This window comes from Doryrhamphus excisus, chromosome 16, assembly GCF_030265055.1.
Source record: "Doryrhamphus excisus isolate RoL2022-K1 chromosome 16, RoL_Dexc_1.0, whole genome shotgun sequence".
Classification (NCBI taxonomy): domain Eukaryota; kingdom Metazoa; phylum Chordata; class Actinopteri; order Syngnathiformes; family Syngnathidae; genus Doryrhamphus; species Doryrhamphus excisus.
Genome location: NC_080481.1, coordinates 5,564,736 through 5,590,861, shown reverse-complemented (window position 1 = coordinate 5,590,861; position 26,126 = coordinate 5,564,736). Strand labels below are relative to the sequence as shown.

General features: G+C 43.1%; 1 protein-coding gene across 8 annotated transcripts in view; it reads left to right on the top strand.

Moving 5' to 3' along the window:
* Nucleotides 1-26,126, top strand: part of LOC131104841 (plexin-A2-like) — a 178,669-nt gene that overhangs the window by 68,911 nt on the left and 83,632 nt on the right. For all 8 annotated transcript variants that reach the window (XM_058052407.1, XM_058052404.1, XM_058052405.1 and 5 more), the window contains exon 4: nucleotides 4,194-4,328. In XM_058052407.1, coding sequence (XP_057908390.1) covers nucleotides 4,194-4,328 — 135 coding nt within the window. The remainder of the gene's footprint in view (nucleotides 1-4,193; nucleotides 4,329-26,126) is intronic.

The window sequence follows — 26,126 nt, the reverse complement described above, 5'->3', positions numbered from 1 at the left end:
TTGATGTTTTTAGGGTAAACAGAATCTTCTACTAAAGGTGACTATATAATGTGCGAATAATGCATGTTACACTAGCATGATTGCGTCCGACAATTTCCAGGCTCGTTGTTCGTTATGTGTAACATGGAACTATTGACGACTTACTAGTGATCGTATGAAGATCGGATGTTTGTCGAGTGAGCACTATCGTCTACTAAATGTGATAATACAGTGCAAATAATGCTTTTTGTCGTTCTGGTTTCGTACGATGAATTCCATGGAGTTCTTGCCGATTCTTGACTGAACCTCTGGTAATTGGATGGTTTTTCCAACCTGGTGGCGTTTTTGAAAGGTATCAACTGATCGTATGGTGGTTGGATGTTTTTCCAATGAACAGTAACGTTTACTAAAAGTGACAATGTTATGTGCGAATAAAAAAGGTTACTAGCATGGTTTCGTCCGGCGATTTCCAGCCTTGTCTGGGGATGGCTCTTGATTGATCACACAGTAATTCGATTTTTGTTTCTTGGTGAACAGTGACTATACATTGTGCGAATAATGCGTGTTGCTCGCCCAGTTTGGGCGGCCGCCGTTTGTTGCGTTCTCTGGTGAACTAAAAGTGACGATGCGATGCGACGTGTGAATAAGATTTGTTGCTAGTTTGATTTCCAGCCTTGTGGGTTGCCATTTAATGTGCGAAACATGGAGTTACTGATGGTCCTCAACTGATCATTGGGTGATTGTGTACAATCATGTACAATCTTCTATTTTCTTCTACTGAACAGCATGGTCTACTGAAAGACACAACACAATATGCAAATAAAGTTGTTTGCTAGTGTGAGTTTGTCCGTTTCCATACTGACATTCATTTCCATTTATAGCTGCATAGCAGAGATATGAATTGAGTGGCAATTAGCAACATAGTCCGAGCCCCGTTGCCCCAGGTACCATGAAGTGTTGTGCTCAGGATGGGCGAACACGACGTCCTCACTTTACAGCTTGTACGGAGTTTTACCACTGGCGTTCATGTTAGCAGTTACCACTTTGCTAACATCACCCCTGACGCTGAGCATAGCGGCAGGCTGGCTAATGGTCTCTGGCGATCATATGGAGCATCATCCAGGACCATGTCGGGCTTGTTTCAGTGCATGTCCGAGCAAAGTAGAGGGGCGGCACTGCAGCAAAAACAACCTGATGTGTCAAATAAAGCCTAATGGTGCGGATGGAGATAGTTTGCAAGGCGAGCAGCAGCGTGGAGCTAATGGAGGTGTAGGGTTTGGGTTTTTTTTTTAGTAAGGGAGTCACTTGGCCAGGTACTGCTGGCTTCTGAGTAAAGGGAGTGTGGTTAAGAGCTGCAGTTTTGCTCTGAATTATTCTTGGTCTGGTGGTCCGGCAAACATCCTCTGGTTTCCGCCTCGTATCGCCCACCCAGAGGTGATCCTGCACGGGACCAGTGGCCTCACGGACACGCTGCAAACACACCTCACATTTCCGTGGGCGTGTGTTTGTGCGTCCGTGTGAATGAAGCAGTCTTTCCATAAATTACAGCCGCTATAAAAGTGCAGCTAATGCAAAAAGCAACTGGATGTGTGTGTGTGTCTGTGTGTGTGTGTGTGTGTGTGTGAGGACATGGCTGAGGCCAAAAAGCCTCCTCTTATTCAAATGAAAGCATCGCTCAAAGTAACCTTCAGACTAGAATCACACAAAAGCTTTGATAATGTGCAAGTTTTTTTTGGCTTACCGGTATAAAAAAAGGCTTTTAAAAATCATTTTAATGGGGAAAAAAGCCACTCTGCACAAAACCAACCGTGTTGTTATTGTCTGTCTTTAATAGGAAATACCTCTGTGTATACTGTCGCTGCCCTCAGTCTCCTCTTGGATCAAAAGAATCAACTTACCATGGCCAACTGCCACAATACAGGCAACCTTCATCCATTGTTGTTGTGTAGCAAAACAACTGACATTCACAGAATAGATTAGACTTCCTAACATATTCCAGTTCAGCATGTTTCCAGCCACACCACACTCACGGTCATGGGTAACGCATCTGCTCTTCAACCGCTGCACACAAAAAGACGAAAATTGGTCAAAACATGTGCTTTGACTGTGTTGTCGGTGGCATTATTTGTCTGGCAAATACACCACGGTGTGGCGCTGCTATTAAAGCTGAAATTTTAACCCCCGTGAGTTGTCTTTCTAGGGGCACTGGCAGATTTAGCAACATCTGTCTATAAATCATTGGCCATTTTTCTGATCATGACAAAACTTTAAGGTTGTCTGTATTACATGGATGCCAGCATGCCTTCCAAAGCAGTTTGAACACAACCCATAGGAGGTGCCACCCTGGTCATGTTCAATCATGTGAACAAATGGGTATACCCTTGTGGTATATACTTGTTTGCATGAGCTTCTACTCCTAAACCACTCTTCAAAAGTGGCAGAAAATTGGTCACAACATGTAGGTTAACTCTGTTGTCTGTGCTATTATTTGTCTGACAAATGCACCACATGGTGGCGCTGGTATTAAACCTCGGATTTAATGTCGATTCAGAGTCATGGGGTATTGTCGTATTTTCACGAATGTAACTGACTGATGCGTTCAAGGTAGGCTCGATTTATGCAGTTTCCAGCGGTACATCTGACATTCCCAAACAGATATAAAGTCTGCATTTATTTCCTGACTTGCACACTGTGTTTTTTCCTGGCAGATTGCGGAGATTAGAAGCATATTTGCTCGTGCCAAGATGTGTTTAATCTACTTAATTAGCACCACCTTGTCGACAGGAGCCTGCAAAAACCTCCTGGATTTGGCTTCTTTTTGTGTTTTTCCTCTCCTACCTAGGAAGGGGGAGGAGTGTGGGTGGGAGAGTTGTCGTCTGCAGGCAATGCTCTTAAATCTTGTCTGTGGAGAGCGTTGAGGGGGCAGTTTTATGCAAAGTGATTTACTGGACCCCACAATGGAGGATGGGGTTACGAGCACTAAATTATTGGCTGATATCATTAAGCCTTTGAGAAACCTTAGCTTTGTTTGTCTTCCATCCTGCTGGCCTGATGAATGATGAACCCACCCCCACCCTTGCTGCCCAGTCAAGCTTTGAACCTGAGGCTAAGTTACCAGAAAACCCAGCACGCTTCCAGAACTTGTTGGGTAAATCTTAAAAGACATGCTCGGGTTTCCCGATACATGAGTTAGCACCTCCCTCCTCCCCCGAACGTTCATCCGTCTCTTCAGATGCTGACAGCATCAGAGAGTGGCCTGACTCGCGATAAAGCGCCGCAGAGGGGAAGAGAGGGTCGTAAGTCTCTCAAGACGAGCTCTCGCTGTGTCGGCATAAAAGCCCTTGACGCCGTCATCCAGCAGCACAGCGCTTAAAACGGTCAATGATAGGACATGTACTGTGTTTGGTGACGATCTGGCTAAAAGGAGCACCTCCCACCGAATCACAATGGCGCCGCCCATCTGGTCATTATCGTCCTTTATGAACCAGGAAGTCATGGGGTCAAGGGGGCGGGGTTTTGCCCATAAAGCATGTCCGACTTACTGCGTGCTGACCTTTCACCTGGCTGGCCCCCTGAAGGCTTTCAGTATCACACACACAGACAACCTATTGATTTTGACAAATATCTGAAAACAAGATGGTTGAAGTAACTGTGGTCAGATGTCAAATCTGTACACTTTTGTTGTCAACATCGTTTAGGAAAACACCCTGGAGCTATTCTCTATTGATTTTGACTGTGTTCCCAAGTCAAATCTGTATACCTCTATTGCCAACAATACATAAAAAGAAACCCCTCAACACTCAGAGGTTGTTGTTCTATGTCAAAACAGGAATACTATTGATTTTGACCGACATCTGATCCAGCATGGTCGAGGTAGCTGTGGTCAAAGACCAAATTTGTGTGTTTTTGTTGCCACCAATGTACACCAAACATGCAACAATGTGTACGAAAACACAGACGAGCTATTGGTCTGTGTCAGCAAATGAACCCTACTGATTTTGACTGGTATTTGACCCAAGATGGCCGAAATAGCTGGGCTCAGAAGTCAAATTTGCACATTTTGGTTGCCAACTATGTTTAGGAAAACCTCCATCGCTCCCCTACCAAACCCTATTGATTGTGCCTGTGATATTCAGATGGACTATTGTGCCATGGTTGCACAAGAATCCTATTGATTTTGATGGCCGTTTGACGCTCCGTTGTTTCTCCTGCAGATCCGCGTGGACGGCCCCCCTCACGGCGGCGTCCAGTACGAGACGGTGGCGGTCATGAAGGACGGCAGCCCCATCCTCCGAGACATGGCCTTCTCGCTGGACCGCGCTCACCTCTACGTCATGTCGGAAAGACAGGTAGGTGCTGAAGAATTACGGCAGTTAAAAAAGGTCTAAATCTGTGTTGGTCCGCCCTCTCAACACGAGTGCCACCGACACCTTCTCATGGGCTATAAATAATCAGGCCGGCACAGCGGGGTGGGGGGTGGGGGGGGGCGCTGCGTCGGTGTTTGATAATGAAAGCGGACAATGAGGGCAGGGATGAAGCAAGAAATGGAGACAATTGAGCGAGAGAGAGAGAGAGAGGACTGAAGATGAAGTGCACTTGGTGTCTGCTTGGCTGAGGATGATGATTGGAGGAGGAGGAGGATGGATGAAGGTGAAAGGGACAGACGGAGGTTGTCTCTTCTCTTATCTCTCCAAGCGACGTTTGTCCATCTCCCCTCTTGTGCCGTGATGCAGCATCATCGGGTGAAGAACAGCCTGTCCAGGACGTGCTGGACTGGACAGAGAATTTGTTGGTGAAAGGACAGACGGCTGTTTACATGAGGAAGGGTTATGTGAATGGACATACGGATGTTAGCATTATGAGTGGGGTGGAAATGAGGGCCCATACTGACGCTTACATTTTGGATGCATGTGAAAGGACAGACAATTTCATATTTTAATATGTGCAGCATGCATACATGTTCATAATATGGGCTTATGTGAATGGACATACAGATGTTACTAATATGATTGGACGTGAGGGGCCATACAGATATTTACAGTATATCATGAGTGTATGTGAAAGGACAGACATTTTCAGTATTTAATATGTGCAGCATGTGAATATACATGTTTATATTGTGGGTTTATGTGAATGGACATACAGATATTACTAATATGGTTGGACGTGAGGGACCATAATGATATTTATAGAAAATCATAGGTGTATGTGAAATGACAGACATTTTCGACATTTAATATGTGCAGCATGTGAATATACATGTTCATAATATGGGCTTATGTGAATGGACATACAGAGGTTAGCATTATTGGGTGTATATGGGTGGAGATACACTTGTTCACATATGCACACATATCCTTTTTGTGCGTATATGAACAGACAGACTGATGCTGAGAATGTGTGCACCAATGCACAGGTGTGTGAATGGACTGTGTGAATGGACTGACATACAGATTGTAGGTTTATGTGACTCAACAGACAACCAGTTGTTGCTACAGTATCATGTGTGCATGTGAATGGAAAGACAGATGTTGCCATGATAGGTGGACGCAAATTGACATACAAATATAATCGATGAGTGAATGGAGAGACCTATGGTTAGATTATGTGTGTGTGACTGGACAAACAAGTCAATATGATGAGCGTATGTGAATGGACGGACAGTATAGATTTGCATGGGTAGACAGATGGAATCTGTCTGTATGTATATGAATGAATAGACAGAGTCTCCAGTATGCGTATATGTGAAAGGACAGACAGATAGCTAACAAGTTAGCGCTGGGCGGTGACTGTCTCCACTCCCAGCACTCGTGCGACTGACACAAATAGCTGTGGGCGTCTGTGTGATTTGTTTTATTTCACGCCATAAAAAAATGAAAAAAGATTTCCCGCTGTTAAAAAAGACAAGCTTTGTTTTAGTCGGTGAGTGTTTGCCTGCTGGGAGTGTAAAAATATAACTGTGTCACGCTGAATCTCGTCAGCCTCTTTGACCTGCAACACTGCTGACTGGAACAAAGAGTTTTGCACCTCAGACCCGCTTTTGATGCACGTTTGCGTCTCCAAAACATTTGTTTCCATGGACACACACGTTGAAAGTCAATGTGCTTTTTAGATGTTTGCAGCTGCAGGATGGAAGGGGGGAGGGGGGGAGTCAATGTGTTAGTATGTGAATGGAGAAACGCATATTCATGCTATGGGTGTCGGTGTTCACTTCCAATGTGAGCGTATGCTAAGGCTCATTCATCCTTTGACATGAGGGGTACTTTTCAGCAGAAAAACTAAAGGTTGCATTATGTGAAAGGACATACAGTATGTGTGCCTATGGTAATGAACACACAGATGCTTACATTTACAGCAAGGTTGTATGTAAATCGATGGGTTATGGAGTATGTGAATGGAATAACCAACGCTACCACTGTAGATGTACGTACATGATGCTATTTCCATGAAGTGAGAAAGTTCAACATGTGTGTTCATACGAAAGGACAGACATACACATACACAGACACGTTTCCAATATGGGTGTGTGCGCCTGGAGAGACATACAGTATTAGTGTTTAGAGCATGGGTGTGTATGCGAATACACTGACAGATATGTTGCCTTAATAGATGTATGTGAATGGACAGACAGACATAAACAGGTGTTTACACTATAGGTATGGGTGGATGAACATGTTTATGTTCTGGGATCATATGAATGGACAGACGATGGGTGTATATGAATGGACAGACACATGTTGACTGTACGCTGGTAGTTGACGGAACACAAATGGTTACAGTATGTGAATGGACCCAAAAACACATTTTTAGGTTTATGGGCACATGCAAATGGACTTACATCAGCATTTATATGAAAGGACAGACCAATGTTTATGGTTGGAGGTGGTTGGGCAGAGAAGTTTGCTCTGAGTGTTGAAAGCATGAGTGTGTGTGTGTGTGTGTGTGTGTGTGTGTGTGTGTGTGTGTGTGTGTGTGTGTGTGTGTGTGTGTGTGTGTGTGTGTGTGTGTGTGTGTGTGTGTGTGTGTGTGTGTGTGTGTGAATGGACAGATAGATGTTTCCACGGTCTCTGTGGGTGTAGGTGAATGGACAGACCGCTGTTTGCAGTAAATTACAGTAGGTGAATTGCCAGACATATTTATGCACGTGGACAGACGCATCCAAATGTATACAATGGATGAATAACCTCTGATGGTTAGTCCAATGGGGAAAGAAAGAGGTGTGGCGGTACAGTACAGTGCAGTACAGTACAGTACAGTAGAGTAGAGTACAACACAACACAGTACAGTACAGCACAGCACAGTACAGTACAGCTCAGTACAGTACAATAGAGTACAACACAGTACAGTACAGTAGACTACAGCACTGTATAGTACTGTACAGCACTGTACAGTACAGTAGGGTACAGCACAGTACAGTATAGTAGAGCACAGCACAGTACAGTACAGTCCAGTCCAGCACAGTAAAGCACAGTACAGTCCAGTGCAGTACAGTAGAGTAGAGTACAGTAGAGTACAGCACAGTACAGTAGTAGTACAACACAGTACAACACAGTACAGCACAGTACAGTACAGCACAGCACAGTAAAGTACAGTACAGTAGAGTGCAAAACAGTACAGTATAGCACAGTCCAGCACAGTACACTACACTACAGAACAGTAGAGTTGAGTAGAGTAAGGTAGAGTAGGGTAGGGTAGAGTAGAGTAGAGTAGAGTAGAGTAGGGTAGGGTAGGGTAGAGTAGGGTAGAGTAGGGTAGAGTACAGTAGAGTAGGGTACAGTAGGGTAGGGTAGAGTAAAGTAGAGTAGGGTAGGGTAGGGTAGGGTAGAGTAGAGTAGAGTAGAGTAGAGCAGAGTATATTGGTACCTATGTAAAAGGCGTGTATCCGTTTCCATCTCTCCATTTGTCTTCCCTCCCCGCCGTGTCGGCCACAGAGGTCCTCTTTGTTAGCGCGAGTCGGAAACAGGAGCGGAGCCAAATGTGTCCGCTTCGTGTTTGATATCATCCCAGCTTTGTTCTCGCCGCCTCCACTCAGCCTCCATCACTTCCGGAGCTTAGCACGCACGACGGAGAGGACGGATCGGGACGTAGAAGGCCTTTAGAAGACATGACCGCCGTAAAATGAGCGTGCTTCTCGTAAGGTTGGACAACTTCAGTCCACCAGACGGCTCTGTTGGCGTTCTGTCTTTGTCTGCTCTGTGAAGAGCAAGTGGAGGTGTGGAATGCTGATGGCGCACGGCTTCGCACTCAGCGGCCCCACATCAAACGCTTGTTTCATCTGAGGAATGAATGAGACGGAAAGCGTCGGTAATTACGCAGGATGACTCCAGAGTGGAGACGCTGGCGCCCGCGTCTACAAGTCACGATGTTGGCTACGGGAACCGCAATGTGTGAACCTTTGATGACCTCTAAGAGCTTTTACGAGTGTTCCTATCGTATACAGGATCTTTGGTCTTGGATCTTGGGTGGGTGACTAGTGTTTTTGCAGTCGATCCTCCTGTCATATAGAGATCTTATCATGCCCTGTGTAGGTTTCCTCGTGACAGTTCCTTTTTGGGCTTTAGTTCCTGTTTGGAGACTCTTATTTTGTACTTACTTCCTGCTTTGCCTGTGTCGCTATTATCGCCCACACCTGCTCCTAATTTGCGTTGTCTATTTAGTTGAGGTGTGTGCTTTGCCTTTTGGCTTTGCTCGACTCAGTTGCGGTTTCCTGCCACTGCACAGCCAGATCTGAGATCTTCATTAAAAAGTATTTTTTACCTGCACTTGGTCCTGCGCTCTGCATCCTGGGGTCGCTTCGCAACGCCGGCATGCCGCATCGTGACAGATCTTTCAGTAGACGGTCCTGAAACACACGCATCTCGGACATAGAGGATCTTTGGCAAGCATTTTGTTTCGTAGTAGTTGGATCTTGTGTACACATGGACACGCTTCTGTCATATATACAGGATCTTTGACTGGCATTCTTGCAGTAAATCCTTAAAAGCAGCAGTGTGCCCCTGTTATATAGAGGATCTTTGATTAGCATGGTTGCAGTCGATTCCTCAGAAACAGCAGATGACTCCTGTCATATCGAGGATCTTGGACTAGCGGTTTTGCTGTTGGCCTTGACAAATCAGAGTGCTTCTGTCACATAGATGATCGATGTGGTCAGACTGTTTTCTTTTTCCTTTCCGCTTTCTCGTGCATTTGTCAGAGTGTTTCTAATAAGTAGTCCCTCCAACGATGGCCTGATTCCAGTGACCGCTTTGTCCTCATCAAACACGACGTCTGTAATGACAGCCTATTTCAGACTCGTGCTAGCAACTCAGGCGCCAACATTCCTTTTGCATGTTTGAGCAGACACAAAAGAAAGAAATGAATTGCGTGTGTTGACGGTGAGGCTGTGGCTGCCGAATCACACAGTGAGGCTGCCAGCTAGTGGCCTGGCATGCACACTGCAGTCTTATCCACCATCTGTACGAGAAGCGCTCGCCTCCTTTGTGGTGACTTCAGTAACACAATGCGGCACAGACTCAGACTTTTCTGCCATGCCAGCCTTTTGTCGTCTTTTGTGGCGGCGCCCGCCCCGCGCTGTCATGGCTGCCGGCCATCATGCACGTGCGTGAAGTGTCGTTGGCTTTGGTCCGCGTCCAGTGCGGCGAGCCAAGCTGTGATCTTTTATTCATGGGGAGATTTGACAGGGGAGACACGCTGCATGGAACACAAGGAGGACATTGTTGAAGATGAAGGTGATCATTTTGCCGGCCTCGATATATCGCCACGTGCATGCATGGCTCTTTTCTTCGTCTCTCGCCTCCAAACAGGCTGGAAGAGGCTTCACTCCGGGTACTGGTTTCAGCTTCTTGGCGCCTTTGTACCTGAATGTGTCTTGTGACGCCCTCATTAAATATGCAATATTTTGAAATAATTAGTATGAATAGATTTCATTTCATTAATATATAAAATATATAAAATGTAATTAATATTTTAAAGATTACATGAATAAATATATTATACATATACAGTATAATTATCCAATAAATATATACATCTGTAAGTATTAACTCAATGTTAATAAAACATTCTACAAAATATTATTTAAAAATGAATGAATATTTCAAGCTATTAAAATGGCTTTAAAATTAATTTTTACAAATATTTTTCATTAAATTATAATAATAACAGTAATAATAGGAAATAATAATAATACTAAATTATTATTTTAATAATATTTAATAATAATATTTTTATTCTACTTCATTGAAAAATTCAAATTTTACTTCATATAATGAAATACTACTTGAAAAGTGAAATTTAAATGGTTCTAAAACACGTTTAAAAAAATAACTAAACTCTAAAACTAGCAAACTAAGCAGCAAGGACCAGCTTACAATTTTTTATTGATATATATTTTGACATTAACTTGTAATAATGGGTTGAATGTGGTCAATAAATATGTATATGTATATAAAACACTTTAAATCAGTACATTGTACATACATAAATAGCTAAATAATATCCATGAGATTATTTTCCACAGTAATTTCAATCCACATTTGCAATTTTCAGTGGCTTTTTCATTATTATGACAAACATTTTGTTCATGATGAATTAGATATTCGATTCAACGTCAAAAAGGCCAAAAAAAGGACTTTGTGCAACTTCCCCCAACATTTTGATACATTTCCTAATGTTGAGGCTCCAGGGTACGTAGATGAGTTCTAGAGCTGATGATTTCATTTTTGGCTAAGTCTTAGTCTTAAAAGTGTCCCGTGGAGAGATGGAAGAATCATGAGCTAGTTATGTGTGTGGTAGGAAGTGTTGATCGTGTAATGGAGCCAGTTGACCCACCATATGCCTCTCCATCCGTGTGCCGCTGTCAATCTCTTTACTTTAGTTCACGTACGCTGCTATCATCCTCTTCCCTCACCCGGCTTTAGAAACCTCCCAGCTCAAAGATTAGCACAAAAGAAAAGACCTTTTTCTCCGCCGCTCCTCCAACCATGGCAGTTTCTCCCAGGTGCTCAGCTGTGAAATTCAAAATCCATGCATGGGTTCCTTTTTTTCTTTTTTCTGGGTTATGCCAGGCTTCTTGTCACCATGTCCCCCATCCTTCCAAGCACCCCTGCCATTAACAACCGTTGTGAGGCTGCTGTGCTTGGGAGGAACGAGGAGGAAATGTATTAGTACTATGTGTACAGTATGCATGTGCTTTGAGACTATCTCCTAGAATAATCCTTGGAATGGAAGCTTGAGAGAATACGAAATACTAAAATGAAAGCCTCCATTCGCTGAACCATAATGTGTCCTATAGTGCTTCCATGTTTAGATCGCCATAGAGCTCAATATTCTGTTTGCCTTGAAAGATCGGTTCAGATGGACAGAAGCGGTTGTCTTTTGGAAAATGGCTGGGATTTAATGAGTTAAGTGGCTGTAGTTGTAGTTGTTGTAGAGGTTTCATGACCAGACTGTCACCCCACAGACACGGCCCAGATCTTGAGGCAGTGCCTTGGTCAAAGGATCCATCTGGAACTGAATGTGGACCAGAACATGCAAACTCCTTGGACTGGGATTCGAACAAAGCTGACCACCAATCATCCATCCAAGTTAATCAGGAACCCTGACCTAGATGCCCTGTCTGGTTCACAGAGTTCATAGACGGGGTCAGCCCAACTTGACAATGCTGCTTTGTATTCTGCAGAAACCATCTCACCAGACCAGGGTCTCTCCTAAAACCGTCTCATCACCAGATCCGTCTGGATTCAAATAGGCACCACCTCCTTGCTTTACCACTGAAAAGCCAACTTCCTCTTGCCCTGCCCTTGACTCCAAGGGTTGCGTTGCTCCAGCCGACCGGAGACTACACGAGCGCTCGCCCCGGGCAGGGTGGCTGCCTTTCAGCTGCCAGAGAAGCAAACAGGCCTGCAGGCTTTGACCCGTTGGCTTCTGTCACGTCCTGACAAAGGGTTTCAGTGAGCCGACATCCCGAGACACGCACACAAAAGAAGCCGTGCTCGGGGATGAAAGAGGGCGATGGAATGTGAAGTCGGTAGCTGGGGTCAAAAGTCACTGTGGTACGTGTTTGTCTTGCTCGCTCCCTTGGTGTTTACATGCGGGGCGCATGTCTGGATGGAGGTGTTATGTAATATTGATGTCCATGTGTGCATTTTCTTACTAATGGCCATAATCCCCTTTAAGGACCATGAGCTGAGTTTGATGTAAAACTACTCACCCTTGCTTTGATGACACCATGGGCTTTGCGTGAAAACGTGGTTTCAGGCTCAAGGGAACATAAACCCTGGGAAACAAGACTAAATAAAACTAAGTAAAACTAAAATGAACAAAAGATAATTGCTTTGGCTTTGTGTAGTGTTACCGTGCTAACTAGCGTACAAGCTGGGAGGAACATGCACGTTGTGAGTTGACCACTAAAAAACGCAATGAAATAAAACAAAAATAAAGTAAGTAGTCACCTCTGCTTGGATAACTTTGTGAAGTTTGGGTTACCTTGCCACACAATACAGTAGCTACGAGCTCAGGGGGACGTAAATAGACAGAAAAGGTTGTAGAACTCAGCCATATCAAACTAAAAGTAAGCAGGGGACTTAATCTTTTCTTAACGTATCATTTCAATCCAAATCATTTGAATTTACAAAAATGAGAGACAAAAAGAGCTGGACAACCGGTCGGGACTGGCTCTCATTGATCGCCTGTCAGCTTTTATCTGGAGGGTTAGCACCTGGGGTCAGTTTGGCCGCGACGGTTGACAAGGATCAGCAAATCGATGGTGCAGTTGCTTGGAGATGGGGTGGTGTCGCTGACAGCCTCACTCGGTATCGACACCTGGACAAATTAGGACAAATTCCCCCGTCGATACGCTCATCCATTGTTATTGATGATGCCATTGGGCTTGTCATTAGAAGAAACATTTTTTTATGTTGCTATCCTTTCGTCAACACCTCTTTATATAACTTGGTGGTGCTTAGCATATACTTCAATCACCCCTTACAATGAAGTACAAATATGTGTGCATGTTGGACTGGGAGAGGCATACTAGATACTAACCAGGCTAACCAGTGTGAAACACCACTAAATAAAACCAAAATAAAGTAAAACTACATGCAGTCTTACCCTTTGAGGTATCATTTTAAACCGGGGGTGCCCAAACTTTTTTCCAGTGAGATATATTGTAATAAGCTTTTGTAATAAGCTAAAATGTTTGAGTATATAAAAAAATAACTGGATCTCAGCTTGGTGACAGCATTTTTTTTTGGGGGGGGGGGCATTTTTTTCAAATATTACTTTTCTAAAAATACAACTTTTTTCTGGAATATTTCAACTCTATGCTAACTAAATGATGTAATTTTTCCTCAAAATATTAAGAGATTATTCTCAGAAAATTGTGACTTTTTTCAACAAAGTACAACTTTGTTTTGGTTCACATACTATTCCGAATTAAAAAAAAAAAGATGTATTTTTGTCTTTAATATTTAACTCTATTTTCCTCATATTATGAATTTATTTTCATAAAATAGTTTTTTCCCTTTTATAACTTTATAGTCTTTAGAGTCTTCTTTTATAGACTTTATAGTTCAAAAATTACAGCTGTTTTCTCCCCATTTTTGCTATTGTTGGTTTTTAAATTTTCCAACTATTTCAACATTCTTCTTCATATTTTCACTTTATTTTCATACGTAACTTTTGAATTTTTTTCAAAACCAATTTTTTTTCCCAAAGTAAATTATTTGTTTTAATATTTAAATTTTATGATACTTCAATGACAGTATTTTTCACCATAACATTGCAACATTATTCTCATAAAATCCTGACTTATTTTACTAATTTTGTCTTAATATTTTTTTTGTTATTGCTGATTTTTTTCCCCCTTTTTTTTTGTTAAATTAGATATTTAGAAAGTGCCTCATCAAAAACAGTGGTGGGCTGCAAATGGCCCGACTCGCCCTTACCAGGTGGACACGGTGGTGGGGCCACATGTTGGGCAAGTGTGTTCCCCCGATGCCAACCTATCAAGGCCGTGACGCTACATTTGCATGGGTAGGCATTGTTAATTGACACGAGGCAAAGATTGGTGCTAATCAGGTTTCTTACGCCCGATGCTAACCTCATTATTAGAGGCGAACACCCAGGTCAAGCTGTTAATTGATAGCAACCTGAGCACCCACTTTCTCCTTCATCGGCCATCCTCGGCTTTCACTTTCCTTGCGAAACTCGCCTCGGTCAGCACGGCACGGCAGAACGGCTGACACAGGTGGTAAAGGTGTTGTGGATTATATGTTAGCAAGACTTTAAGTGTTAACAATACTGTACATCTTAGCAAGACTAAGAAAGTTAGCAAAGGTTTCTTACTGCAAGAGCTAGCAAGACTTTGTGTATTAGCAAGACTGTGAAAGTTAGCAAGACTGTTAGAGTTAGCATGAGTTTGCGTATTAACACTGCACGATTTAGACAGACTTTGCAGTAAGACGACGAGAGTTAGCACAACTCTGTGTATTAGCAAGATTGTGTGTATTAGCAGGACTGTACATGATACCAAAACTTTTTAAAATGGCAAGACTGCGAGAGTTAGCACGACTTTGCGTGTTAGCAAGACTGTACATGATACCAAAACTTTTTAAAATGGCAAGACTGCAAGAGCTAGCAAGACTTTGTGTATTAGCAAGACTGTGAAAGTTAGCAAGACTGTACATATTAGCAAGACTGTTAGAGTTAGCATGAGTTTGCGTATTAACACTGCACGATTTAGCCAGACTTTGCAGTAAGACGACGAGAGTGAGCACAACTCTGTGTATTAACAAGACTTTGTGTATCAGCAGGACTGTACATACCAAAACTTTTTAAAATGGCAAGACTGCGAGAGTTAGCACGACTTTGTGTATTAGCAAGACTGTAGTATATTGGTAAGACTCCCCCTGTTAGCAAGACTTTGTATGTTAGCAAGACTGTGGCGTGAGTGAGATGTCAGTGTAATACCCTATACTGTACATGTCTGCGTGTACTGTATGTGTTTGTCATACAGGGTATGATGTTGGTGTTTAGTAGCCGTCAGATAGTGTAGTATGTATGTATGTATGTATGTATGTATGTATGTATGTATGTATGTATGTATGTATGTATGTATGTATGTATGTATGTATGTATGTATGTATGTATGTACAGTGAAGAAAATAAGTATTTGAACACCCTGCTATTTTGCTATTTCTCCCACTTAGAAATCATGGAGGGGTCTGAAATTTTCATCGTAGGTGCATGTCCACTGTGAGAGAGATAAACTAAAAAGAAAAATCCAGAAATCACAATGCATGATTTTTTAACAATTTATTTGTGTGATACAGCTGCAAATAAGTATTTGAACACCTGTGTATCATCTAGAATTCTGACCCTGAAAGACCTGTTAGTCTGCCCATTAGAAGTCCACCTGCACTCCATGTATCATCCTGAATCAGATGCACCTGTTTGAGGTCGTTAGCTGCATAAAGACACCTGTCCACCCCATACAATCAGTAAGACTTTAACTTGTAACATGGCGAAGACCAAAGAGCTGTCCAAAGACACCAGAGACAAAATTGTACACCTCCACAAGGCTGGAAAGGGCTACGGAGCAATTACCAAGCAGCTTGGTGAAAAAAGGTCCACTGTTGGAGCTATCATTAGAAAATGGAAGAAGCTAAACATGACGGTCAATCTCAATCGGAGTGGAGCCCCATGCAAGATATCACCTCGTGGGGTCTCAATGATTCTAAGAAAGGTGAGGAATCAGCCCAGAACTACACGACAGGACTTGGTCAATGACCTGAAAAGAGCTGGGACCACCGTTTCCAAGGTTACTGTAGGTAATACACTAAGACGTCATGATGTGAAATCATGCATGGCACGAAAGGTTCCCCTGCTTAAACCAGCACATGTCAAGGCCCGTCTTAAGTTTGCATATGACCATTTGGATGATACAGAGGAGTCATGGGAGAAAGTTTTATGGTCAGATGAGACCAAAATAGAACTTTTTGGTCATAATTGCAATAAGCATGTTTGGAGGAAGAAGAATGAAGAGTACAATCCGAAGAACACCATCCCTACTGTGAAGCATGGGGGTGGTAGCATCATGCTTTGGGGGTGTTTTTCTGCACATGGGACAGGACGAGTGCACTGCATTAAAGAGAGGATGACTGGGGCCGTGTATTGTGAGATTTTGGGGAACAACCTCCTTCCCTCTGTCAGAGCATTGAAGATGGGTCGTGGCTGGGTCTTCCAACACGACAACGACCCGAAGCACACAGCCAGGAAAACCAAGGAGTGGCTCCGTAAGAAGCATATCAAGGTTCTAGCATGGCCCAGCCAGTCTCCAGACCTGAACCCAATCGAAAATCTTTGGAGGGAGCTCAAACTCCGTGTTTCTCAGCGACAGCCCAGAAACCTGACTGATCTAGAGAAGATCTGTGTGGAGGAGTGGGCCAAGATCCCTCCTGCAGTGTGTGCAAACCTGGTGAAAAACTACAGGAAACGTTTGACCTCTGTAATAGCAAACAAAGGCTACTGTACCAAATATTAACATTCATTTTCTCAGGTGTTCAAATACTTATTAGCAGCTGTATCACACAAATAAATTGTTAAAAAAATCATGCATTGTGATTTCTGGATTTTTCTTTTTAGTTTATCTCTCTCACAGTGGACATGCACCTACGATGAAAATTTCAGACCCCTCCATGATTTCTAAGTGGGAGAAATAGCAAAATAGCAGGGTGTTCAAATACTTATTTTCTTCACTGTATGTATGTATGTATGTATGTATGTATGTATGTATGTATGTATGTATGTATGTATGTATGTATGTATGTATGTATGTATGTATGTATGTATGTATGTAGTTGTAGTTGGTTTGTGTAGTATGGCGTTGTTGTGCATGGTTGTAGTGCAGGGAGTTGCCTTTCAGGGCAGCATGCATGTAGTCGGTGTGTAGTTTACGACATAGTTGTACTGTAGTGAGTCATGTAGTGGAGTTGTTGTGTGAGGTGCGGCGTGTAGGCGTGTCGTCTAGCTTGGTGATGGCCCGGGCGTGTGCGTGTGTGTGTGTGTAGTTATTCGACAACCAGCGCTGACCCCCAGGCACTATGGACCCCCACCCCCTCCCACACACACTACACTGTCCTGTACTGTGTGACATAATAAGAGATAATGAGGAAAAGGATACCTGATGCTCAGACGCTGTGACACCCTTGTCTGCGTGTGTGTGTGTGTGTGTGTCTGTGACACACATATTTGGTTGCCTGGTTACACAATGGCCAGTGTGTCTATTGTAAGGAGACAAAACACAAATATAACATCATATTGATTTTTTTTTTTAAAGTCAGAGCGGCGGTGGGGGGGTCAGGGGGGGTCACTGTATGTCAACACACTGTGGAGTCATCCTGGTCAACATTCATGTTTGTTTATTCAGTAGTTTTTTAATAGCGGTTTTCATTTTCTGGAAAAAATATGATACCGACATCTATCGATGTCATATTTATATGTTAATATCAACCCGATATTATCTGTGGCCGATATTATCGGCCATCCCCAATTATAATCACATAAAATTCATATAAAACAAAAATGCATTATTTCCTGGTTATCATTTGTTTTGTGTTTTGTAGCATTTATTGTGTGTGCATGTGTGTCTCTGTGTGTGCGTTCCGTCCTGTCAGTATCGCCATCGTCCCCACCGAGCCGCCCACTCCTCGCTGGCCCCTCGCCACGTGAAGAATGTGTGTGACATTGATGGTGAGACTAATGGTGGCGTTTCAGCGCGCCTAATTTTGGGCTTTAATTGCCATCATTATTTGCATGCCTAATTAGAGCCCAGATTGTCTGACAGACACGGGGGGGCGGGGGTGAGGTGGCGGGCGTGCATGTCAGTGAGTCTTTTACATCAGCGCTGACATGCATGGTCATGTGACTCTGGGCACACTGTAGATGTGTAACATTTTGAGGAGTTACTGTGTATCCAATATAGCATTGGTGTGTGTGTGTGTGTGTGTGTGTGTGAATATGATCTCCATGTTTGCTCCCAGCCAGCAGTCGCCTTCTTGACAGGCTGCAGCGCTTTGGTCTCCGCATTGGATCAACATGTATATGTATGATTATTCCCTCTGCTTCCTCTTCTTCTTCTTTTTCCTTTTTTTCTCGTCTCCCCTCCTGTCAACACGGCGTCCAGGGGAGGACTCAATCCCACAATGCCGTTCTTCTCCCCTGTGGCTCACTTTGGCAAAGCTGTCAGCGTTGAGCTCCGCTGATGGATGTTGTGTCTTAGACTGTGTGTGTGTGTGGTGTTGGGTTTTTTTTTGGAAGGGGGATTTGAAATGTTAAAACTCATTAGAGACTCTAAGTCAATAATTATTTGGAGAGCATGAGAAAGCTAACCAGCCCTGTAGTGTTTGTGCTTTAGTGGAATTTCATGTCAGAGACGGCATGGGGATTTTGTTACAATCAATCTGTGCCATCTAAGGGACGTTCCTTGAGGTCCATCTATCACCGCCGCAGAAAAGGTGGCGACTGGGTGTGATAAAATTGACACGAATGGACCGTGCTTGACAAACGCAGAGCGGAAAATACCTGCTGTGCGCTGACAAAGGATGGATGGATGGACGGATATGGAGATGTGGTACTGCAGCAGGAATATGACAAAGAGGTCAGATAAGACAGCCTGTAGAAATACGACTTCTTGACTGGTAAATGAGATCTGTGCAGGCTCCTGGCTAGGCTAGGATGCTAGGATTTGGTATTAGCAAGAAAAAAGCTGTGTGAGACTTTTTGTGACCTTGACCACTAGACCCCAAACGGAGCTGGTGTGAGCATACAACAGGGATTTCAGTCTTGCTAATGCTTCCAGCGGCGCTACGGAGCCGCGACGGTTTCAGTGTAAGTCTGGGTCTTTTTTTCTTGGAAAAATGCTATTTTTTCATACAAAATTCTGAACTTTTCAGACTTTTTTCATGTCCTGTAGTAAAAAAATTTTTTTTATTGTTTTCTTGCAAAAATCAAAATCTTTTTACTAAAATTAATACATACTCTTTTGTACTATTTAAACTTTTTTCAACCTTTTTGTGTGCAGTTCAGACTTTCTCCTGACAAAAATGTCTGCCATTTTTTTCAAGAATTTTTATTTTTTTCTCATGCAACATTTCATCCTGTTCTTATTGAACTCGTGCTTTTGTCTTGCAAACTTCAGACTTTTTTCCTTGCAAAAATCAGTCCTTTTTCTTATAAAATTCAGACTTTTGTCTTTGTCCCACAATACAAACGTATTCCCATAATACCATCTCATAACATTGAAAAAAACTTTTGTCGGACTTGTTTGTTTTTTTTTTAAATGGCAATACTTTTTCCTAAAAACTTTGTCCCGTAGAAGTATAATTTTACCTTGTTAATACTATTTTTGATAAATTTTTTGTAATTTTTTCTCATTTGGACTTTCTCTTGTACCATTGCCAGAGTTATTCATTTTCCATGTAAAATGACATCTATTTTCTCATATTACTACATAATAACACATAATAATACATTATTTCGTTGTAATCACATGCACGGCTACAGATATGTGTAACAACGCGAGTTTGAAGAGTGAGAATGCTGATTTCATTTGGAGTCAAGTTCCCTATTGGTTGAGCTGTAGAATGCCAGCAAAGGTTTTTTTTTTTTTGTTCCTGCAGAAACAAATAATGTACTGTTAATTTGGCAGAAAGTGAGACTCACACACAAAATCTAGTTTGGGCTCATTATGTTGTTTCTCTTCTTCGTCTGCCAAACAAAGCTCCTTTCGACTCTCAGCCCGAGATTAGTGGCAGTTTCTTTTTTTTCCCCCCCGCTTCTTCTTGTCAGCTCCCAGAGAGCTCCTTAACTGGAGAATCCAATCATCTCCATCCATTACTAGAACCGCGTTTATCATAGCACCATCTCAATGCTGGTAAATTAGCCTTAATGTGCTTTAGCGTCCGAGGAGGTCTCACTCTCGCTCACGCTCTGCAAACCAGACAGGAAACGACTACAGAAACGTGATGCGGGAGATTTGTTTGAATTTAAAAGCATGTTTCCCCATCGAAAATAACTGAAATAATCCAAAAAGGCCAAAGAAGCAGCAAAATGATATGTATGTGCTTTATGTATGCGACTCAGGTGCGCCAACACAGTCAGATGTGTGCCATATGAAAGCTCCACGCACATGAATATATTTCCTTTTTGGATCAATACACACCTTTGCAGACACAAGTGTAGCAGGGAGGTCTCTATGTCCCAAACACCACACACACACACACACACATGCTGGTGTGTCCTGGCCCCCCTAATTAACTCCTCACATGCCAGGCCTAAGGAAACACCTCATTAGCCACCGCATTGACAGCATGGGGGGGGGGGGGGGCTCCATTGAGAGATGCTGACAGACAGTCGAGAAATTCATCAAAATTCAGGTGGAGTTAACCCTCGCCTTTCCCCAGCAGGAGGGAGAAAGAGTCACCCCAAAGCCCAAATATGGAAAGTGGTCTCCATATTTGCTTGCATTCATATCACACCCTTCAACCTGTTCAATATGGCCGCTTCAGTGAGCCTATTTTTTGGGTAGGAACACGGGGGGTCTGCACAGTACACAATGGCACAGTGTGAGTACAACCTGACCGCCACCCCATTCAGAAAAAAGGGTTGATGGCATAAATCATTGATACACTCCTCACTGTATCGACCACTTGGACTTGTTTTGTACTCCACACTGGTGGATCCCTGCACTCGGCAGCTTGTGTCCTTCCTCCTGTCCCGTGCCTTATCGTCATTTCAGGTAAGCAGTCGCTTACTTACATACACATCATACTTCTCATATAATTCATGAAATCACTCCCCCTGCTTGTTCATAATCATATGAACAATAACTACCACATTCTTCAATCATAACGAACAGAAAGCTGGGGTGTCCGATGTTCCCACTCTTCTTTTGTTGTTTTGTCTTATGTAAGATTCTGTGATTATATGTGTGGAAAACTCACTTATTGAATTGGTAACTGCTATGGCGTGGAGAAGGGGTAGGATTTAATAAGCTTTGCTTCTTCCTGCTCCTTTTCAGACAAGTGTAGCAGTGAGGTGTTATGTATGTATGTATATATATATATATATATAGATAGATAGATAGATAGATAGATAGATAGATAGATAGATAGATAGATAGATAGATAGATAGATAGATAGATATTGTAAGTGTATTGTATTGTAAGTGTATATGTGAGAAACAATAATGTAACATAGTATGCATGTCTGAAATAAATTCAGAAGAAGAAGAAAGAATAATACACAAAATCAAATCACAAACAAGGACATACACATCATACTTCCCATATAATTGACGCGATCGCTCCCCCTGTTTGTTGATAATCATATGAACGATAACTACCACCTTCTACAATCATAAAGAACAGAAAGACTCGAAATAATAAGCTCAGTCAGAGCCCACATTTTGCACACATCATACATGTTTTTTATAATTCACACAATCGATCCTCTGCCGTTTGATGATGATATGAATGATATCAACATATTTCATTCATTTAGTTATCTGCAAAGAACTCAAAATAAAAACCCACAGTGAACCCACCCATGCATGGTATACATGGTCTATGATTAATGTGATCGCTCCTCTCGCCGTTTGATGATGACATTATTTCAAAATGTCAAAAAATGAAAATCACTCATGCATGAGCAGATACAAACACAGCAGGAATTACCAGAATGACTCAAAATCATCTACACCGTCAACGTCCACGGTGCGCTCGTTCTCGTGCACAAGCACTTTGGCATAGTAGTGTACATGCCATATTAGTGATGCAATTGCTCCTCTATCAGATATGATAATTGCCGCCTTTAACAGTAGAGAGAAACAGAAATACTGAAAATAATCCACCAAATCAAAGCCAGTTTCAATGAGGCAGATGTGTCTCATCAATCTGCAGAACTCTCGGCATGTCCTCCATCCCCGAAACGTGTTTGTGCTTGTCTCACACGGAAGTGAATGTATTTAATAATGTCTCACGAGTGAATTTTGGACAAAAGAAAGAAGATTTTGGCTCGTCTAGGACCTCCTGCTGTTTAATCCTGTCATGTGAGACGTGGCTCACTCGCGTCAGCTCCAATCCCTCAGCTTGCAAGACAGGAAGTTGGGATCTGACGCCTTTGGGAAAGATGTAATAAGTTGGTGGTTAGTTTGGACGGAAAACCACCAGGAACTAAATGTCTTGTTTTTTGTGTTGCTGCAGTCTGGGTGCTTTCAGTCGCCTCACATCCTGAAGCTGAGGCCAAATGCAATGAAGAAAATTCACGTCTTAGCCTTACAACAATAAGGGCCGAGGCAGCTGGCACTCGCAATCGCCCTTTAAATCGGCGTCCCTTTTTCCCAACCAAATCATTTTGGAATGTGCCTGCTTTATTGTGTTTGGCCTCCCTCGTTGAACCTTGAACGCGTCTCCTCCACTGCAAAAGGAGCCGGCCATAACCCTTCATCAGACGCTCAAACATGCTAGCTAGTCCATTTCTCACCACAGGGAACTGAACCATCATCCATCTTGAGTTCATTCCTGTTATGCAAGGTGGTTTTTATCACTGAAAACTAGCAGGAGCGGCAGTCGATCACGTGGAGTATACTATAAGTCCACGTTGAGCAAGCTTACCCAGGTTTTTTTTTCTTTATTTTTTAGGTTTACGGTGGGCGTCAGTGTGTGTGCTTGTGTGTGAGCAAGCATACAGTTTGTTTTGTGGCTTATGCGGCGTTCTTTCGTTTCGTCATTCTTGTTATGCAAGGTGGTGGTTATCATGAATAACTGGCAGGAGGAGCGATTGCATTGGCGATGCAAGAAGTCTACATTGTGTGTCAGCGCACGTGCTCTTGCATCAGCAAGAATACGGTTTATTTTTTGGATTACGAGGAAATGTTTTCCTCATTCTTGTAATACAAGGTGCCTGTTATCATGAATAACTGGCAGGAGTAGCGATCCCGTGGATTAGGTCCACATTGCGCATTAGCACAATTGTTTGTCTTATTTTGCAGGGCGACACGGCGGTCAAGTGGTTAGCGTGCAGACCTCACAGCTAGGAGACCAGGGTTCAATTCCACCCTCGGCCATCTCTGTGTGGAGTTTGCATGTTCTCCCCGTGCATGCGTGGGTTTTCTCCGGGTACTCCGGTTTCCTGCCACATTCCAAAAACATGCTCGGTTAATTGGCCACTCCAAATTGTCCATAGGTATGAATGTGGGTGGGAATGGTTGTTTGTCTATATGTGCCCTGTGATTGGCTGGCGACCAGTCCAGGGTGTACCCCGCCTCTCGCCCAAAGACAGCTGGGCGACCCTCGTGAGGAAAAGCGGTAGAAAATGAATGAATGTTATTTTGCAAGGTGGCAGTTGTCGTTAACAACTAGCAGGAGGAGCGATCGCAGTGATGATGCAACAGGACTATCTCGGGTAGGTCAGTGCATGTGCTCGTGCACGAACAGCCATAGCAGAGACTTTCCTGTCAGTGGAGTGAGTGGTTCGCCAGCATGTTTTCTTGGCTAGCAGAAGGATGCGTGGGCGTAAAGAGATTTGGTTCTTGTCCTGGGAAGTCCCAGCGGGATTACTGGTGCAGATTAAAGCAGAAAATGCTGTCTGCAGGGGTATTTTCGGGGGCACGGTAGATTTCTTTCATTCTTCCATTGGGCCTTGAGTGCTTTGCTGCTGTCCCTGCTGGAACGATATTGCTCCGGAGATCGATGGCCTTCATTCCAGCGACGTGGCGGCGCTCATTAAAAATGTAGAGAGTGCGTGCATATCTTTATAAGGGAGGCAAAAGTAGTGGCCAGATGTTTGGCCGTTGGGGTTCTGAAGGTTGCCGTACGTGACGGGTTGTCCCCGGGGTCAGAGCTGGCCTGGTTGCCGTGGCAACAGCCTGCAGAGTAGCTTCCTGGGCATTAACTGGTGACAGTGGGATTATTCTTCCTTTTTGGTCCTCTCAGCACACCACAGAGAGCACAAGTCCACCCGAACCGAACACCGAGCATTAGTCCATTTCCAACGGTCCCCGTCTTTCTCCGTCTCTTTCTTCTCCTCCCGCTCGGCCATCCGTCACGGATGTTAGCCGGGTTTCTGGCCGCGGCATGGAGGAGCTGAAATGGAGCCATTCGTCTTGTGGCTCAAAGGCACAGAAACAAAGAAAGCACGTACGTTGCGGAACAACACAGCGGAAACACCTTGGTACAGCCACACTGCCGCCTTCCTTACAAGCTAACCACGCAATGTCAACGTCCACTGGGGGAATCGGACAGTCCTTGCATTGTGTTAGTGTGATGAAGGTTCGTATTATCATATTACAGCAATTACAGCAATTTGCACGACATCACTTCCTGCTTTGAAAGAGCCTTCAAATTGTCACATTTGCTGACAAATGTAAAATAAAATACTTTATAGCATGTATTGGGGGGGTGGGGTTATTTTTAAAAATCACTGCAATATTATACACAAAATAATTACTAAATTTGGAGATACCTTTTGTTTTTCATCCTATGCAAAAAAATCGTTTTATTTAAAAAATGGCTTTTTATTTTCCTATATATCCTTTTTTATTATATATTTAGAGACAGGCTTACATGCTTTATTAATATCATACAATTTGGAGATTTAGTTTTTTCACATCCAAATGAAAATCAGAACTGCATAACTGATTTTTTGAAATACATACTTTTTTTCACCCTATGGAATTGTTTTGGTGAATTTTTCTTAAGTACAAAATTTGGAGATACAATACATTCATTTTAAGTCTTTTCCACATAGAAATGAGAAATTAAACACATTTATTAGTACGTATTCCATGATATCAATAACATCAACAGTATTAAAACAAATGAATGAGTTAAAAACTTAAGTTTACATAGAGAATCAAGCTTTACACTGAAAAGCAACAACTGTAATTTTTTAAATGTTTATGGATTAAAAAAAGTGCAGATGCATGCTTTTGGGTAGATAGTATGTTTATTAATATGGAGAAATATAGAACAAATCCAGATGTGGGGTGAATGGCTGCATGAAGGAAACGCTAACGGTGTCTTCCGGCTGACGCTGTCAACTCCAGCCACCTTATTACAAGTCAATGGAACACCCAAAAGGATTGACATTTTTTGAAAAAGACGGCAATAGACTGCAGCTTTTATTGACAGATGCTAAGCCGCGCGTCGGCCTTGGCTTTAATAATGGACGCCCATTGGGGCTGAGCTGTTGTTTTAACCCTTCGGCTGCCCCTCAATTGCACGCAGACCGCCTCCCTGCTTGAATAACACCCCCGCTAAGATGGAATTATATTAGCATTCATTAAACGGGAGCGCAGGGTCTCTCTCGCTGGCTCTACGGGTCGGCGGAGGCGACCGCCGCCGCTGTTCGTCTTCCCTGAAAACAAAGCCAGTGTGTTTTATGATCACACACACACACTCACAGCGACGGAGAAGGGGCTTCATTGTGCAGTGCTGCTGTGCTGAGTGACTGCAGCGTGTGCTGGGTAACAGCTGCTGGAAGCCCCCCTTCCACCCCACACGGTACATAATCACACAGCAGTTAGCACAGATCTCATTGGTCAGCAGTCATGGTTGTTTTCCTTCTCTTCGTTGTGTCGTTTCTCGCATTACTAAAGGGCTAGCGACAGGAATTCTGTCAGTGATGCCAGTGGGCAAAATGGAATGCATTACCTGGCTGCCACCATCAGAGGCGCTTTATAAACATGAAACATGGAATAGTTGTGGTAGCAGTGATAGTAGTAGTAGTAGTAGGAGCTGTCATGGTAATGGATGGATGGATGGATGGATGGATGGATGGATGGATGGATGGATAGATAGATGACATATTGACATGTTGTTGGTGGTAGTATTAGAGGGGGTGACGGTGGGAGTTGTGGTAGCAGTGATAGTAGTAGTAGTAGTAGTAGCTCTCAAGGTAATACTGTTGGCGGTGGGACTTGTGTTAGCAGTGATATTAGTAGTAGTAGTAGGAGTTGTCATGGTAATGGATGGATGGATTAGTAGTATTAGCAGTAGTACTTCTTATTAGTAGTAGTAATAGTAGCTGTCATGGTAATACAGTTGGTGGTAGTATCAGAGTGGGGAGCGGTGGGAGTTGTGGTAGCA